Source organism: Netta rufina (genome assembly GCF_964035555.1).
Source record: "Netta rufina genome assembly, chromosome: 1".
NCBI classification, from domain to species: Eukaryota; Metazoa; Chordata; class Aves; order Anseriformes; family Anatidae; genus Netta; species Netta rufina.
Genome location: NC_140123.1, coordinates 24,830,224 through 24,847,962, shown reverse-complemented (window position 1 = coordinate 24,847,962; position 17,739 = coordinate 24,830,224). Strand labels below are relative to the sequence as shown.

General features: G+C 32.4%; 1 protein-coding gene across 4 annotated transcripts in view; it reads right to left on the bottom strand.

Annotated features, from left to right (window-relative positions):
* The window catches only part of NBEA (neurobeachin), a gene marked incomplete at both ends in the record, with an annotated part of 514,126 nt that overhangs the window by 302,454 nt on the left and 193,933 nt on the right, over window positions 1-17,739 (bottom strand). For all 4 annotated transcript variants that reach the window (XM_084292135.1, XM_084292133.1, XM_084292136.1 and 1 more), the window contains 2 exons: window positions 1,484-1,922; window positions 17,229-17,324. In XM_084292135.1, the coding sequence (XP_084148261.1) occupies window positions 1,484-1,922; window positions 17,229-17,324 (535 nt within the window). The remainder of the gene's footprint in view (window positions 1-1,483; window positions 1,923-17,228; window positions 17,325-17,739) is intronic.

Genomic DNA, 17,739 nt, shown 5'->3' with positions numbered 1-17,739 from the left:
TGAACCAAAAATATTCTCTTAATGAAGCACTTGCTAAAATAAGCTTTCTCTAAAATGGCTATAAGACCCAAAATAATATTAGGAAAGGGAAAATATTCTTAGAAATTAGAAAGGGAAATATTATTTGCTACTAAGGCACATTTCATTTTTCTTATCTCATTCCAATCTTCTCTTTTACAACAGATGCTGATTGTTTATTGAATTATTTCAGAAAAGCAGCCTTAGTACTAATCTATGCATACAGACAAAAGCCATCAGCTTTTCTATGCAATTCATGATGAAAAAGCACTTCATTTTTATTCTAAACTTTTCATCTATTTTCTTGCACTTTACTGATTACATTATATTGGAAACATTGATTGCACATTGTTTTTTCTTAAAACTTTAATTAAGACATTTCTGACATTTTTGGAGGTTTTCTGTAAATTCAGATTTTTTTTTTCTTATAAATCATAATGTAGTTGTTTTCTTGTTTTATTTTTTACTTTCAGAATTTTAGTTCTTGTAGATGTAGATACAACTAAATTATGAACTATTTTTTTTTTTTTACAACTGCTTAAAGATTTGAAACACAAGTTAGCATATCTTTGAGTTAAAACTCAATTCCTCACATTTACTATATATATATATATATATATATATTTTTATCAGTTTCATGAATAAACTACAGGGATCTTTTCATACTGGAAAATTTAATCACATCCATACACATGAGAGTTAGCTCTTTACACATTGCAGGTTGAGCCTGCAATAAAACAGGTTTCCCTTCTCCCCAAAGGATGTTGACAGTTGCACATTTTATCACAATTTCTATGTTTAGTGTAACTAAGATAGGCTGGACATTTAATGGAAATTATTTTCATTAGAGGCTTGGAAACTATAGCCCAACAAGAGAAACAAAGGATTCCTTGGGTAAATCTTCAACAGTTCATTTTTAAACACTGACATTTAAGCATATTTGCTTTTTAAAGACCTAAAAGAAAACTGTTTTCCACTATAACTATACATTCCGCCTGCCATATTTGCAGCGTTTCAGTACTAGGAAACAAGTGCAGTGATGGATCCAATTAAAATTTAAGCCTTTGAAAGAATATTCAGCTGAATTTCTACACAGCCAATCTGTTCTGTATCAGCAGATTCTCCTCCCCCTCACTAAAATGTTGTTTTAAAGGACAAAAAAAAAATAAAATGGCTGCAAATATATTTATTTAAAATAGGCTTGTTTCCCAAGTACATCACAGAGTTTTATTCACTACTGACGGAGCAAACCAAGGTGAATCACTTTTATATATGTGGTCTGCTTCAGTAAAACAGTAAAGTAGAGCTAATGAAGCTGTTTTTTTTTTTTTTAGGACAGCCTAATATATAACAATAGAAGAATAACAACACTAAAAAAAGATGATGATAATAATAATAATAATAATAAAAACACTTTCAAACTTCTGAATTAAATCAATATAAAACAATGAATCCAGCCATATACCTGTCAAATGAGTGAAACTGCATGGGAAGAATAGCCTGAGCTTCTCTCTTCAGAGCAGGATCAGGGTAAGGGATTGGATCCGGACCACATTCTGCTATTTCAACAGGGGCTGCCACGAGACTTTTCAGTATTTCCTTGACATTGATGCCTTTACTTTGGCTGATACTGGATATTGATGACGAGGGTTTCAAGATTTCACTGGGGCTTTCGGTTAAGCTCTCCTGAGATTTCTTCACTTCCGAAGACAAAGTAGACAACAGCTCGCTCATAGCATCAGGGCCTGTGCTGGTCTCCAAGTCTGTCCCATTCAAAATATTGGGCATCTGTTCTTCTCCAATTCCTGAATCCGTATGAGGAATAGAGCTTTCCAGATGAATATCTTCAACTGGTGTTGGTGTTTCTTTATCTTTGATATTTTCTGGAAATACAGTTGGTGTCTCTGTAGTGAAATAGAGATTTGGAACAATATGATTTATTTTGATTCTTTTTTTTCCACAAATATAATCAGTAGATTTTGTAAGACAGAAACACAAGTTTTAGAAAGACCACAAGTCTTAGTAGTTTACAGTAAAAACGCATTCTACATACAAAACATTTTGGTTACAATAGCTGTTTGGCATATATAAAGGCTTGTAAGAGGGAGCCCAAAGCTGAATTATGCAAGCTCAGTGACATTTAGAAATTACAGCCTGCTACTCACACAGTAATCAAATAGAAGAATAATGCCAGCAACAACATTAAAAATCATAATGTATATAGACTGCATATCAAGATAATCTGTAAGACTATTGGAAAATAAAAAAACAACCACTTATGCTTTAGGCTTACTGTAAACTTAAGGATTTTTATTGCTGTCAGCAAATATTAAGTTTGCATTCAAAAGAAGTGCAACACCTTTTATTTTCTTCATCCTTTTGTTTAAAATGTACATTATACACATTTTACACACAATTATATTCAATTATATTGAATACAAATTTATTTATACACAAATAAAAAGGTGTTATTTATTCTTTAAATAATTCTTCATTCACAAAAGGTAAAATTCAGTAATTCTTTCCGGCAAACATTCAGAACAAAATAAACACAGCTTCATAGAGATGGGAAAGTGAAATCTGTTGAGTTTGGAGCATTTCCAGATTGAAACAGGCTCTACAACATATTGGAACCGAGGAAGTGTACCTCTATTAATTATTGCAGTGAACACACAACACTTTCTGTTAATAAGAATTCTGATAAGAACAATTTGATATGTTTAGTTGAAAGTTAGCTAAAGTTGTGAATAAACTGCATCTTCATCTTCATCTTTTTGGTTACATTTTTAGAGCAATAGATTGTGGCTTGCACTCAAAATGATTTTTAGATTTATTTTCATACTACCTTAGTTACATTTGGTCATTTGCATTGCTATAGAATTTAGCCTTCCTGTGTATGAAATAGATAGCTTATAGAAAGGTTAATTCTATATCAGAACCATCCAAAAAAAAATAAAAATAACGATAGCTTATAGAAAGCTATCTAAGTCTTGATTATTTTGGAAAAAATTTTAGAACATAGATAAAGCTTTGCCTATCTAGCTATTTCAAACAAAAATATCCTTCAACAATATGACGTGAATAACAAGTACATACTTTATTACTAATTTTGTAATATAATCAGCTGTAAAATATCAATGTATTTACCACAGAGGCATAAGTGTGTGTATGCACATACACAGAAAAAAAATATCCATGTAAGATTTATTTGAAATATGCTAGTGTAAAGCTAATCATATATGCAAGCGTTGACAAACTTATAGATAGAACAGAAGAGGTTTTTAAAAATACAAAGCTGAATGACCCATTATACTGAATAGTATTTTCTTTTTTTTAACAGCCATAAATGTTGAAACCACTTCCTCCTTCTCTTTCTCTTAATTGCCTTAAACATTTCTTACCAAATGGACATGAGCCCTGTTTTGTGAAGCAGGAAGTAGAAACCAGATTTATGAGCTGCATACGATGCACTTAGCATCTGCTGGTTCAGGAAGTAAAAAAATCCGTATCTACTTAGTACTGCCTATATTTGGCGCAGAGGGACATCTGATCCACAGAATAAGCCTAATGAATTTTCTGCTTGTTTGTCTTTAACTTTATCCATCCAAAGACAACAGCGAATTAAAGAGCAGGACTGGACAAGCAGTCAAGCAGATTGCTGCCATGTTTAAACAGGATTTGCATTTCTGTGCTGAACACCCTACCTGCTGGGGAGGCAGCAATATAAAATGTATAGAGGCTAGAACAGAAATTCACAGGCAACAAATGTTCAGTGATAGTTGCAGGAACTATGACTAGAAGTTGTGACTACTTCATGATTATTCAAACTAAGATTTGAATAGCTTGAAGAGACAAGTGGTAATTTAAATCTTATTTGCTAATAAACTATGTAAAAATTACATCTTTAGGGAGCTAAATATTGTGATCCTTGCTTCTTGAGAAAGACTCAAATTATAAAACCACAAAAGCAAATATTCTTTCAGTTATTACCATTGCAGTTATTTAAAACCTAAAAAACAACATGCAAGGAAGGAAAAAAGGAATAGCCATCAAAGAAAGCTGTATTATAAGTGCAGTAGTGGACAGCAAGTGAGAACTGCCGAAAGTAAAAAGAAGGTGCTTATTGAAATCTATGCTAAATAAAGTAATATGAGGTTCCACTATGATACAAATGAGGAAGACAGTAGATTACATGGTGAAAGTAGGGTACACTTAGATTCAATTTTCATTAAGGTCAACAATGTTGAACACAAAGCTATAGGCAGTAAAACTAATGCAAATGTGGTTCTGGAAATTTCTTGTGATTTTGCAGGGACAGAGTTAATTTATTTTGTAGAGGCTCAGATGATGCTGTCTTTTGGATTTTTGATGAAAATAGTGGAGATAACACATTGATTTTTTTTGTTGCTGAGTAGTGCTCACACAGAGCCAAGGACTCTTTCTGCTCCTTCTGCTGACCTGCCAGTGGGAGGGGATACAAGCAAGACAGCTGACCCAGACTGACCTAAAAGGATTTTCCACACCATATGATGTCATGCTCTGAAATAAAAGTTTGTGTAAAGAAGGAAGAAGGGCAATATGTTCAGAGTGACTGCATTTGTCTTCCCAAGAAACCACTACGTGTGATGAACCCCGCTTTCCTGGATGCGGTCTGCCTGCTGATGGGAAATAGAAAATGAATTCCTTGTTTTGCTTTGCTTGCATGCATGGCTTTTGCTTTACCTAGTAAACTGTCCCTATCTCAACTTTTTACCTTTCCGATTCTCTCCCCTATCCCACCTGGGGAGAGTGAGCAAACAGCTGGGTGGCACTTATCTGCCTGCCAAGGCTAAACCACAACAAAATTCAAATGCTCTAACTAAACCAGAATGATTTAAGTGTATTGAAATGACTGGAATTGACCGACTCCAAGCCAATTTTGAAAGAAGCAATCTATGAAATTATTGGTCTAATAGAAAGTATTTTTCCCAGATGTAAGTGGAGACATATGACTGGAGAATATAAAATGTAGGTTTTTATTTTAAGAAAGGGAAAAAGAAAGATCTGGACAACAACAAGACTTCAACAGTAAGCAAGATTTCAGGATTTATTTTGGAGTAAAGAATAGTAATGGTGTGGAATGAGACAGATTATAAAATGGCTTTGCTGAAAGACTAAACTAAGAGCTTTCTTAAAATTTATTGGTCAAAGAAAATATGGCCCAAATGGTCAATTTTGGCAAACCTTAGGTGTCACAAGTGATTTTACTTTAGTGTAGAGAAACTGGAAATTTAATAGAGGGTGAAAAAAGAAACTGGGTAAGAAGGAGCCATCAAGTAGTTTCAAAAGAAAAAGTATCAGAGGGAAACTACCATGGAAGTTATCTTGTTTAAAACCTTAATCACAATTTCAGGTATGCTCTAGTGCAACTTACTGATGACAAAGTTGTAAGGTAAAACTGATGAACTGAAGGATTTAAGGTAGAACTGCAAATTAAATTAAATAGTTCAAAGCTATGCATTCAGTGACTAACACAGAGGTTCCTGTAACAACTGGAATTCAGCAACTGGAAATGACCAAAAAGAAGGACCTGGACACGTCAATCCCTGGATAGCCAGTGACCAATACATTGATGTCATGGAAAAGGCAAACATGATTCCAAACTTTAATGAATAATAATAATAATAATAATAATAATAAACTAAACGAAAACATCAACAACAAAAAAAGAAGTCCTGAAACAGTTCAGTATTAAAGTCATTAGAAAAGGCTTCGGTAGTTTCACTGTGGAATACTGTATTTGAGGTATTTGAGCTGTATTTGAGGGAGATGAAATGCCACCATATAGACACACTCTCACATAAAAAAGTGATGTATTTTTACAGGAAAGGAAAGGAAAAGAAAGGAAAGGAAAGGAAAGGAAAGGAAAGGAAAGGAAAGGAAAGGAAAGGAAAGGAAAGGAAAGGAAAGGAAAGGAAAGGAAAGGAAAGGAAAGGAAAGGAAAGGAAAGGAAAGGAAAGGAAAGGAAAGGAAAGGAAAGGAAAGGAAAGGAAAGGAAAGGAAAGGAAAGGAAAGGAAAGGAAAGGAAAGGAAAGGAAAGGAAAGAAAAAAGAAAAGAAAAGAAAAGAAAAGAAAAGAAAAGAAAAGAAAAGAAAAGAAAAGAAAAGAAAAGAAAAGAAAAGAAAAGAAAAGAAAAGAAAAGAAAAGAAAAGAAAAGAAAAGAAAAGAAAAGAAAAGAAAAGAAAAGAAAAGAAAAGAAAAGGAGTTTGGGAGTTTGGATGATACAGTCTGGCCAAATTATTATTGAGAGGGTATACAACAGCTATTATACATATATATTTTAGGATACAAAATCCAGAAAAAGGATTTAAGTTAAATGGAAGAGTCGTCATGAGATAAACTGAATGCAAATCCACCATGAATAAACTTTGTTTGAGAAGTGACAGCCATCAGTATGGAATTAAGGTTACAGAATATCCTTCCAGTCAGCGTAGCAACTTCAAAACACAGAACAAATTTCCATATGTTATAAATAGGAGTGAACTTAATTACTCAGCAGGTTTCTTACTCTCATTTGGGAACAAAGGATTACAAAAGACCCAAGAGAATTGCACCATCTGAAGTCAAAAGTGGAAGGAAAATTAAATTTGTGGATATAGAATTTAGACATGACATTCCATACAATGCGTAACAGCTAATTAAAATGATTTAAGAACACAAATATCATGAGACGAGACATCTTCTACATGAAGATAAGTGTAATGATACTTTATTTCCACAGAAACCAGATTTGTATTTGCACTTTTCTTGTGTCTCCAGTGTGTATATTCACACTGCAGTGAATATTAATGTATATACTGCACTATGTATATAAAGCTTAGTCTGATGTATCACCACAAATGGTAATCCTCTAAAAACCGCTGATATCCAATGTATTAACTCTTATTTTTCAAAACATCAGGCAAGCCAAATGAACAAAAATCAAATTTATTTTTTGTAAATCAAACCAAAATAAATTCAGAACAGATAAACTGATTAGTAATTGTCCTTCAAATAAGAACACTAGTGAGTAAGTTTTTGTGAAATTCAGAAAAAAAAATGTCTGAAAAGACATATTATAAAAACCTTCTGCATCAGCATTATTATTGGTACTATTATAGGTAAATTCTAAGCTCCTGAGCCTGAGTTACAGAAACCAACCAATTTTAGTTGCAACACTGCATATCCACAAGTTTTCTTCTTCATTTGTTCTGTGTCAAAGCACTTCTGTAACCTACAAGCTTCATGAATAAAGAATCAGTACTGAACACTGCTTCACATTGTTATTCTGTAAAAATCTTAAACCTGTAATGTATGCTTTCATAAAAAATTCTAAATACTCAAACAACCTAGCAAAACAATAGTTTTAAACATGAACAGAAGCAAAAATATAACTGATTACATCTGTCTATGTTATAACATTCTGACAGTAATCTTGTAAATTTTCAGCAAACCTCATCAGTTTTCCACAGCACTAGGCCATGTCAGTAGACAAAGCAGAAACATTACTAGATCTAGTGATCTTAACCCTGTCAGAAACAGGCAGTTGGAAGCCAGATGCCTCTTCTTTACTGTTTTTCATTGTAACTAATGAGTTCATCTACGACATTATGGGAAAAATATGGGCTTAAGGTAACTAAATGACATGTATATCTGGTAACCTTACCCATCACACTCCATGCCTAAAATATCTTGTTTGCTTGTGATTTATGAAGTGTATTGTAATTGTTTTAACCTTTTGATTTACCTAAATAGTTCTTGTACTGTTTCCAAATATCTAAAAAAATACAACCCCCCACCATGTTTATTATGTAAATAATGAGACACTTCATGTTTATAACAAACAAGATTTTGCTGTTATAAAAAACTGGCATCACAAAATATTCTGTTTTTAATCTTGATTACTTTTTAAAAATTGAGTGAGAAATTGTGTATATATACCTATGGTATTTTTTTTTTTTTTCATTTGATTAAAAAAACACACCTAGACAAAAATTAGCTGAAAATTTTCAAAAGAAAAAAAATGAAAATCATTATTTTTAACCACTTACAATGTGTCTGAATATATTAGTTTCCACCTCATGATGAAATCTATTTGAAAGGTGCATTAACCTAATCATTGTCATTTTTTTGCAATATAGCAAGATTTGGTAATGGAAGCTTCGGGATCAATATTGGTATAAGAGTTGCTGTCACTTTTCAGTCTTCACATGCACTAGAAAATGTATGTGTTGTTCTCTGTACAGATATTCTGAGATATCTGTATTCTAAGATATCTGTATCTAATTAAAACCTTATTAGCTGTATTTTACAGACCCCTCCATAGTATTCTACATTTTTAAAGAGAGCATACATCCCAGGCTGGAGAAGCTTTCAAGCCAACAAGGGTCTGATTTAAAATTACACTGAATGGAATAACCAAAATGGAATTGCAATTGAAATGTACTCAGAGGCTGAGGCACAACAGTAAAGATCACACTAAAAAGAACATTAGCATGCCAAGCTGCTCAATATCTGCTCAGTAACTTTGGTCCTATTGGCATTTCTATTTCTATGTGGAAGTTATCACAGAATACAGAAAAAGTTTCCTGTCCTTCTGGTCCTGGCCTAACCACATATATATAATATATATAATATATTATATTATATATATATATATATAATATATATATTATATATAATATATAATGTACATAGCAGCCTAGACGGTATTATTCTTCATGTAACAACTACACATTCATGGGCAAATTTGGCCATGTCCCACTAATGTACTTCATGGAATTCTGTTATTTCTGATGCAAGGTTATCTGATTAACAGCGACTTGTATTTTGCAGCATTCATTAGCAGAACAAAAAGGCTCTGAAATGGGAGAGAAATGGAGAAGTGACAGGGTGGGGGATTCAAGGTTGGTAAATGACGAGGAGCCTGTATGGCAGAGAACAGAGTTGTCATCAGCCAGCATCTCAAATGGACACTTGTAAGTCCATGTCTTCTCTTTTTGTTCACTGGAAACTAACTCTGTTTGCTTAAATTCCTCAGAAGCCTTTATTTCCACTCCACCCTCCACCCCCTCAATCAATTCTGGACTCAGGCAGGCACATAGAGCAGCTCCTTCTACCTTGATCAAAGAAAGAGTATTAAAAGAGTCACTTAAGACTCATAACTCATGATCTGTTTAGGCAATGTCTTTAATCAAAGTCTTGATTATGTCTTACTATCACTTTTCTTACTAAGCAAACCTCCTTCACTCAGTGCTCAATAAACACGTGTACATCAATCTGACCAATCACCTGGTTACCAAACAAAATTTAAATGATCCTAAAACTATTCAGGACAAAGTTAACTAAGGCAATTAGATAAAAAACTCATAAGAAAAAAATAACTAGAAAATTAAAAGCTGTAATAAAGACATATCCATTTTAGAGTAAATAGTTTGCATTTGAAAGAAAAAAACAAATGTAAATCAGGAACAGTATGATAGTATATTTTAATTTTTGTAGGTGAATTTCCCTAGTTTTTGTCAGATTCTATTTTATTTTTGTCTTGTGTAAACTCAAAAAACACACAGATAACAAAAGACTATCTGCGAATAAATTATGGGAAAAAAGGATCACAGGAACAGAAACTAAGTGAAGAAGGCAGAATGGTGGACAGAAAGAATAAAGTTGTGATTCTCATTCTGTTGGACATTACAGGTTTCTACCCTCCCTTCTTACAATTTTAAAAGAAAAAACAGATGAGCCAGTAGTTATCTATGATAATATCTATATTTCTGACTCACCACGGGAAAGCTGATAATTTTGTTTAGACATTTATTATAAAACTAATAACAACAACAAAAATTCTGTCACATAGGTTACAAAATCCAGTCACAAAAAAAGTGAAGAATAAAATATTCCATAGACATGATAAAACTTATACTAAAAGCATTAAATTAAGAAATATAGAAAAACTTAGGAAAAAAATAACTTTTAAAACATCTGTAAATTGTACAAACAAATCGAAGTGTTAATGTTATTTGACCAAAACAAAAATAAATTACAAATGCTTCATGGGTATATAATGATTGATTAATTAGTAATGAACTATATATCTTCTGATCCCTTAAGTAGTGGGTGAATGGTAATAAATATTTGATCAAGATGTACTTCTTATTATGCCAAGATCTTAAAATATACTTCCTCTCAGAGGCAGTGGTGGCATAGGTGGCATATATTTTATATAATCAGGAAAGCAATATAATAATCTGGAGCAGCATGCAGAAAATCAATTTTATCATTCACATGATTATCATTCTTTTCACTTATAAGATTTAACACAACTTCTTGAAAGTATATGGACAACTATATTCTGAGGAAGATGAAGCCACAGATTTTATCAGGGCTTTGTGGAGGCAAAGGGTATTTGGAAAGGCAATATAAATTAGTCCCTTAGCCCAGTTTGTGTAGTTAGACTGCTGTCCTTCTGCAAAAGAGGTATTTTAAAAATAGGCTGAAAATCTATGCTACTACACTAGGAATACAAATAATGGTATAGCAATGGACAATACTCAGAGATCAGAAAAATGATGCTTTACTTGCCTCAGAAGAAAAAGCAATTTCTGCAACTTCTTAATATATTTACTTCTATCAAGAAAAAAATCAATAGCTTTCAGTTCTTCTACAGCACATACCTTTAAAAATCTGTTCATTTACAGTGTTTGGGAAAAATATAGACAGCGATATCAAAGGAGATGAAAATACAATCCATTTTTGATAAAGTGCTGTGATAAGTTACACATCAATGTTCTCTGCACAATATGATATAAGGCAATTTGAACTGTTGCAACACTTTCATTTCGAAAACGCTCCTGAATAATGCTAAGTAGTAATGTCATTCTTTTTGACTGAAAATATCTTTCCATTATTTGTGTAGTATTGATTGTGTGTTTAGGAATGTATAGGCTCCCAGTTAATGTGCAAGAAAAGATCATTCACACCTTTCCACTTCCGGAGATATGAAGTGGAGATGGAAGTACTGTTGAAACAATATAATAACCCCTCAGTGTAAGTAAGTATAGCTTTAATAATGACCAGAATTGAGAAAACTCACCCTGCTGTTCCTGGCCACCATAACCAAAGCTACTACAAATTCATAGACATTCCTTTAAGAGGTTACTTGGTTTTATATAAGGCTGTTTAGCTGCTTTTAACAGAGGACACAATGCTCATCTATTATTTCATAGGCTTATTCCACCAATACGATATTTCTGCTCTCAAAATTTACACTGATTACCCTCTATCTGGTAAGAGAAAGGGCTACTCCCAGTGTTTCAGTCTTGACTTCCACACCTTCCAGACATAACAGAGATATTTTCATAACAAATTTGGGAAAAATCAGATAAACTAATCAAGAACAAAACAATGTCTTCTAAGATATTAAAGTTGCTACTATTCCAGAAATACACATTTTAGCATTTTACACTAAATTCACTACATGTGAAAGAGCAGAATTTGGTAGCTCTTGCTGACTAAAGGGGCAGAGGTAAAGACTGCTAAGGATGTCTCAACCACTACAATGTTATCTTAAAATGGCTCCAGGAACTGGCAAGTTCCACTGTGCCATTAAGTCAGAAGTCAGAGTCTTGATAACACTCCTACAGAGACCTGAACCTCCTCTGACATTAAAGTTAATTTAGAGTACTTGCTTGTAAAGTAAAACAGAAGGAGCTTGTCTGCCTTCCACAGGAAGTAGCTTTGCATACTGGGACTACCTTCAACCTACTGAATTTGAAAGGAAACTTTTCAAGGAACTTGAAATCATTCCTCAGCAGTAGCAAGAGTAAAGATTAAGCTCTAACACTGTTTCTTGAGCAAATACAACACATGAAATTATCACCAAAGATGAAAGCCAAAAATTTTTGAAAGTGACTTTGTTACAGCATCGGACTTCAATGAATAGTCTCCTTCAAGGATCATAAGCACTTACCAGGCAAAAAAAGGAGACTGGAATACCTAAAAACAAATAAATGTTTTACCCCATTTAATGTGTATTTTATAGCTTTTGCAATAGTGCAGGTTTATAATAAAGTGAGCAGAGCAATTTCTTGAAACTTGGACAATCTGAGTAAATGCTTCTACAAGAAATGTAGCATGTTCAGCTTTCCCTAGTGGAGTAACTTTAGTAACAAATGCTGATCAACTGAGCAAAAGCACCAGTCAACTCTTTTAAGTCCTCCCATGCAAGAAACTTAATTAAAAAACAAAACAAAACAAAACAAAACAAAAAAAACAGAGCTTCTGTACTTAATATACTACTCAAGTGCACAGGCACGAACAGATTCTTTTCAGATATAAATAAAGGGGTTACAGAATTCACTGGCTACACCACCCCAGTAGAGAAAATTTGTAAAACGTTATTGCAACAGTTAGATCACAGTTGCCTTGCTATATGTGGGATCTCAGTTATGTAACTGACCACCGTCTTTGTGGTCTGCTGGCTAAGTGTGGCAGATTTCCATTAGCTATTTTTCCCCTCAAAACACCAATACATGAAGAAGCTTCACATGATAAAATAGGTACTATATTAGATTGTTGTTCAACAGATGCAGTTTCTACAGTCAGACAAGGTCTCCCAGACTTTCAACCAGAGAAACAACCACAGAAAATTCACTTAGGACTGCTTGAGGGGAAACAAAAATAATAACAATGGAAAAAGAGAAACATTTTCCAGAAAGTACAAATTATAGGTACAATACCCACAGCCACTTGACATACTGAGAATGATAAAGTAAGTTTTCTTTCATCTTTGAATAGTCAGGTAAAATAACTTTCCCTTTCTGGCAAATATATTATAATGCTATATCGATTTTTTTTTTCTAACTCCATATTTTAATTATGGAGCTTATCTTCATCCCAGTCAATTGAAGAAATCCCATGAACCAAAAAGTCTTTAGGCCAAGAAACATTTTAGGTCACTCTTGCATTTCAATAATTCTCAATCCAAAGACTCCATTTTGAAACCTTTACAATTTCAGAAAAACAGATCTATCTGACATTTCAAAAGCCTTTATTCTAATTCTTTGGTATTGTGAACAGAAAGAAGTCTGACAACATTTACTTTTGTTGGACTGTGTTGCTCAGACACTCTTCAGATGCAAAAGAATATTAATCTACTTTTTTTTTTTTTTTTATCTGTGACTGTGATAATTACTGTAGAATAGATGCTTGAATTGTACTCCACATTCAGGATTGTCTAACCAGATTCACCTGACTTCACAATATTGGAAGCTGGAAGCTGTAGAGCACAAAGGAAGAAAGGTTTGCCAATAAGTCAACTTATGTCTTTCAGGAGACATTCTGTTGCCCAAGATTTGTCTTAACTGTTTCTGAACTTCAAGGAGTAGTAAACAAGCATTGTATCTTTGAAAAGATGAGCAAGACTAAGTTTTCTCCAGAGTATCCTTACAAGCATTTGTTTTTGACTGAAATCTTGCCAAACTGTCAGCATTTGAATCAGATGAGGTCTTCACTTATGTGATTGGCATCCAGCCATGAATAACATGAGGTATGAAGATGTTGCATAGAATAAATAAGCCAACAGTAGTGTATGTGTATATTGTATGTCTTTTTCTTTGTTGATGTACCCAAAGGAATTTCTCAGTATCTGACACTTGAAGCAGCAAGTGGAATAAGCCTTGATGTAGCAGACTTACAAGCTGGTTCATAAAACTTTCTGAGCTATGCCATGATATCTTTATGGAGATTAATACCACATGTTAAGGTGCTTTTTAAAGCTCTGGAGCTGAATTTAATTCTATTTAAGATTTTTGATATCATAGAAAACTATCATATTGTCTCCCCTTCTAAAACTCTGAAGTTATGAAATTAAATAATACGATCTAAGGAGGGTTGCTTTCATGTCTTTATGCATACATGATCTGTATATGATCTAAATAGAAAAGAGTGAGATTTCTTTTGATTTTACAAGTTCTGCTTTGTCAGACTAAGCGCAAATTATTTTAGAAATACTGTAGAGAGTAAAAGAGTAAATCAGTAAATCTACAGATAGAGACACCTTTATCCTTCCCATGGTGAGCTTAGAAAGAAAGAAAACAAAACAAAACAAAACAAAACAAAAAACAGCAGAATAAATAAATACACATTTTTATTGCTAAATACCATTAAATACACCATTTAATACAAGGACACAATGGTATAATGGACACCATTGGTTTACCTTTTTCTTCCTCTTCCTTTGTGTGTTCTTTCTCCTTTAAACGCCATAAGATAACATATAGCTTGTGAACAATACTTGGTTCACAGCGAAAAAGCAAACAAACAAACAAAAAAAACCAACACCAAAACATTTAAACTTTATTTTAGTGACTACAAGCAATTATAAGTAAAGTTATAATATATTTTCCTGTGAAGCACATTTTAAACTATTTTATTTAAATACTAAATTTTATTAATATATAATATCATCAATAAATTGGGAAAAGGTCAACATATTTAAATGATGAGAACTGGAAAATTTCATATCAAGGTCAATGATGTTTAGAATTCCTAGAAACTGCACTTGACACCAACTGTAGTTACTCGTAAGAAGCATGCAACAATCACATACTGTAATACACCTGAGATAAGTAGGATCTTACACATCCTTAAATATATTGTAATAAAAGAGCATGCCATATACAAAGTAAAAAAATGAAGCATCACTAAGAAGAAATCTCCCACAGAGATCTGTTCCAAGGAACTCCTGTACCATTCCAACAATAGTGCAATGATGACACAATTTGCTGTATTGAATTGGACTGACAAAGAACACACCCTTTACATCCAAATACAGAGGCTTTATTTCCATGTAACAAATGAATTTTTGTCCATTTTATAGTAAATAGGATTGTGCTTTAAAAATTTATATTGACTTTTAAATGTTAAATTTAATCATGCTATAATATGTTAAAATATCTTAAAATATAAAATATTATTAATGTGTTATATGTTTGCTGCCAAAATGTGGAAGCATGTCTAAATGAAACTGATTGGCTAAGTCACCGGAATGAAAAATTCCTGAAATGACAAAACAGGTTTTGACTTTAAGCCTCTCTGACAGTGTTGGCATTTTTTTTTTTAGTTCCTGCTCATGTCCTTCAAAACTGAGGAACTGACTCCAGAATTTAAAAAGCAGAAATGCTCTTCTCTAATAATACGCAGATTAGAGATGTAGATGCAGTTAGGTATAAGAGAAAATATCAAGAAATAAATTTAAATAGTTACAGATAAAATTTCCTGTGTTGAATAATTTGTTTATAAAGCCAATTTCTTCATTACAGTTTCTTCTGTATCTCACTTTACTATTTTTTTTTTTTTACTATTACTATTCCTGTAGCTCTACTGAACTATTAAAAGAACAAATCAAAATAAAACTATAATATACTTGAATTTGAGGTAAAGCAAATACTATGGACAATAGTATAAAGGACATATCTCTTAAGAAATATTTATCTGAAATATTTTGGTGATTTTATACAGCTGTCTCCATTTTTAAAAGACTTATTTTTAGTCTTTTTTTTTCTGGTTTTGTTTTATTTTATTTTTTATTTATTTATTATTTTTATTTAGTATGGATAAGAAGAAAAAATATTTGTTTTTCCACTCCTTTTTACATCCATTATTTCAAATGTCAAGCAATATACAAATAGCAACATAATCTCACGTATTTTGCATAATTTCTTTTATTGTATTAAATTAAAAAATATTTTTAAATAAATGTAAGTTTTGAGGCAGTCTAACCATTTCCATTTTTTCAAGCAAAAGGTGTTGAGAAAGAAAATATCTGTGCCTGCTACACAAAAATGTGCTTTAAAGGCAAAAGGAGATGAGAAAGGAAGATCTAATTGTTCCAGGTTTTTATTGTCTAGTACTATGTAACACTGTAGTACTCTTCTGAACTAAGAGTAAATGATCCTTCCCCCCACCCTGCTTTTCTTTTAAAATCAATGATAGACTGAACACAGCAGTGTAACAACAAAGAATATTATATCAGCAAATTCAATGATTGAAAATGTATTTTTAAATTTTATTTCTTTTCTTCATATGGCAGACAACAGACTTTTTAATTAAAATCATAAACCCTTGATTGTTAGTTAGAATTTAAAACACTTTATAATATACTTACATGCACACATGGAAATTTAAGAAATGTAAGATAAACGTAGTGATTTTTTAAGTTAATCTAATAAAAATTTTAACATAATTTTCCCAGAACAGGATTTGATAAATATAACATAAGTTACATTATTAGCAAAGAAAGAAGTTAACTATTTATATTGTTTATATACAGGAAGCAGTTTTTAATCTCTTCATCTTTCTATAAATCAAACTTTTTACTCACTGAGATTTTGCAAAATTATACCAATAACATTTTCATTATGTTGGTTTTTAACCTATAATTCTGTATTCACATTATAGTACATGCAAATAAATGGGGAAATGTACATGCAAATTTGGCTAAAATTACATCTGGGTAACCCTTTTTTTCAAATAATGGCATCTAAAAAACATTTTCTCTATATTATAATATAACTATTAAAACAAACAAACAAACAAACAAACAAAAGCAGGCCCAAAACATGTAATAGTTGCTCTGGTCACAAAAGTGTTCTCATTCAAGAAAAGCACAGCACAGCACATTAACTAACATGCATAAAATAATTAACAGTACAAACAATATCAAAGGTTTACATACCATCAAGAAAGCAAGAACAAAAAAAAAAGCAAGAAAGGAAGGAAAAATAACAGGAAAATATACGGGGAAAGGGAACACTACAAAAATACTACATATGTTATGTGGTATGCAATATTTTTTTAAAAATAGGCCTGACTTTATGGGCCTAATATTGTAGTAGAATAACCACAAACCAAAAGCATTTAGAATTTTCTACATCCATTCCCTCCTCCTCACTAATCTTTTATAAAATTTATTTCATAGTAAGTAAAGTTAAGAAGTGATAGTAAAATTGGGAAAGAGATTTCCTAGAGAAATGTAGGCAGGAAGTTAAAGTTTTAAAGGTGTCATCAGGTCTGATCTCCATGTAACCTGAGGCGTATACTTATTTATCAACAATTACATCACAGTTAGTTCTTGTATTACATTACATTAAATAAGAACACCCAAACAGGTTAGGAGATGATGTTAATATTACCTTTGTAAAATGAGTGGGCAAAGCTCTGCTCAGGAATTAACTTGGCAAGGAATCCATGGTTCAAACTTGGGTGAGGGATAGATGGTATGACCACAACTGTGGAGAAAATCATGGAATCAAATGTGAGCCAGCTAATATTCATGTGTGGCCTGGTCCACTGTGGATCCATGACAGAAGTCCTATCTCATTGAAACATGCAAATATGGTATTATCAACATAAAGTGCATTTCTAAAGGAAGAAAACAAGTTCTGTATCAAGAGATAGGAAACAGCACACCTATTTGGGCACTTCAAGAGCAACAACCATGTGGGGAAAAAAGACACACACATATATATGCACACACATGTACACAGAAGATAATCATGAGTGAAATAGTTCACTGAAACTAGCAGCTTTTTAGTGCAGGAAAATAACATATAACCAGAAAGGCACAAAAAATATGATTTCTCATAATTGACCATGTTCATGTATTATATTTGAAATGGGAAGCCCCTAAGCACATAAACTTCA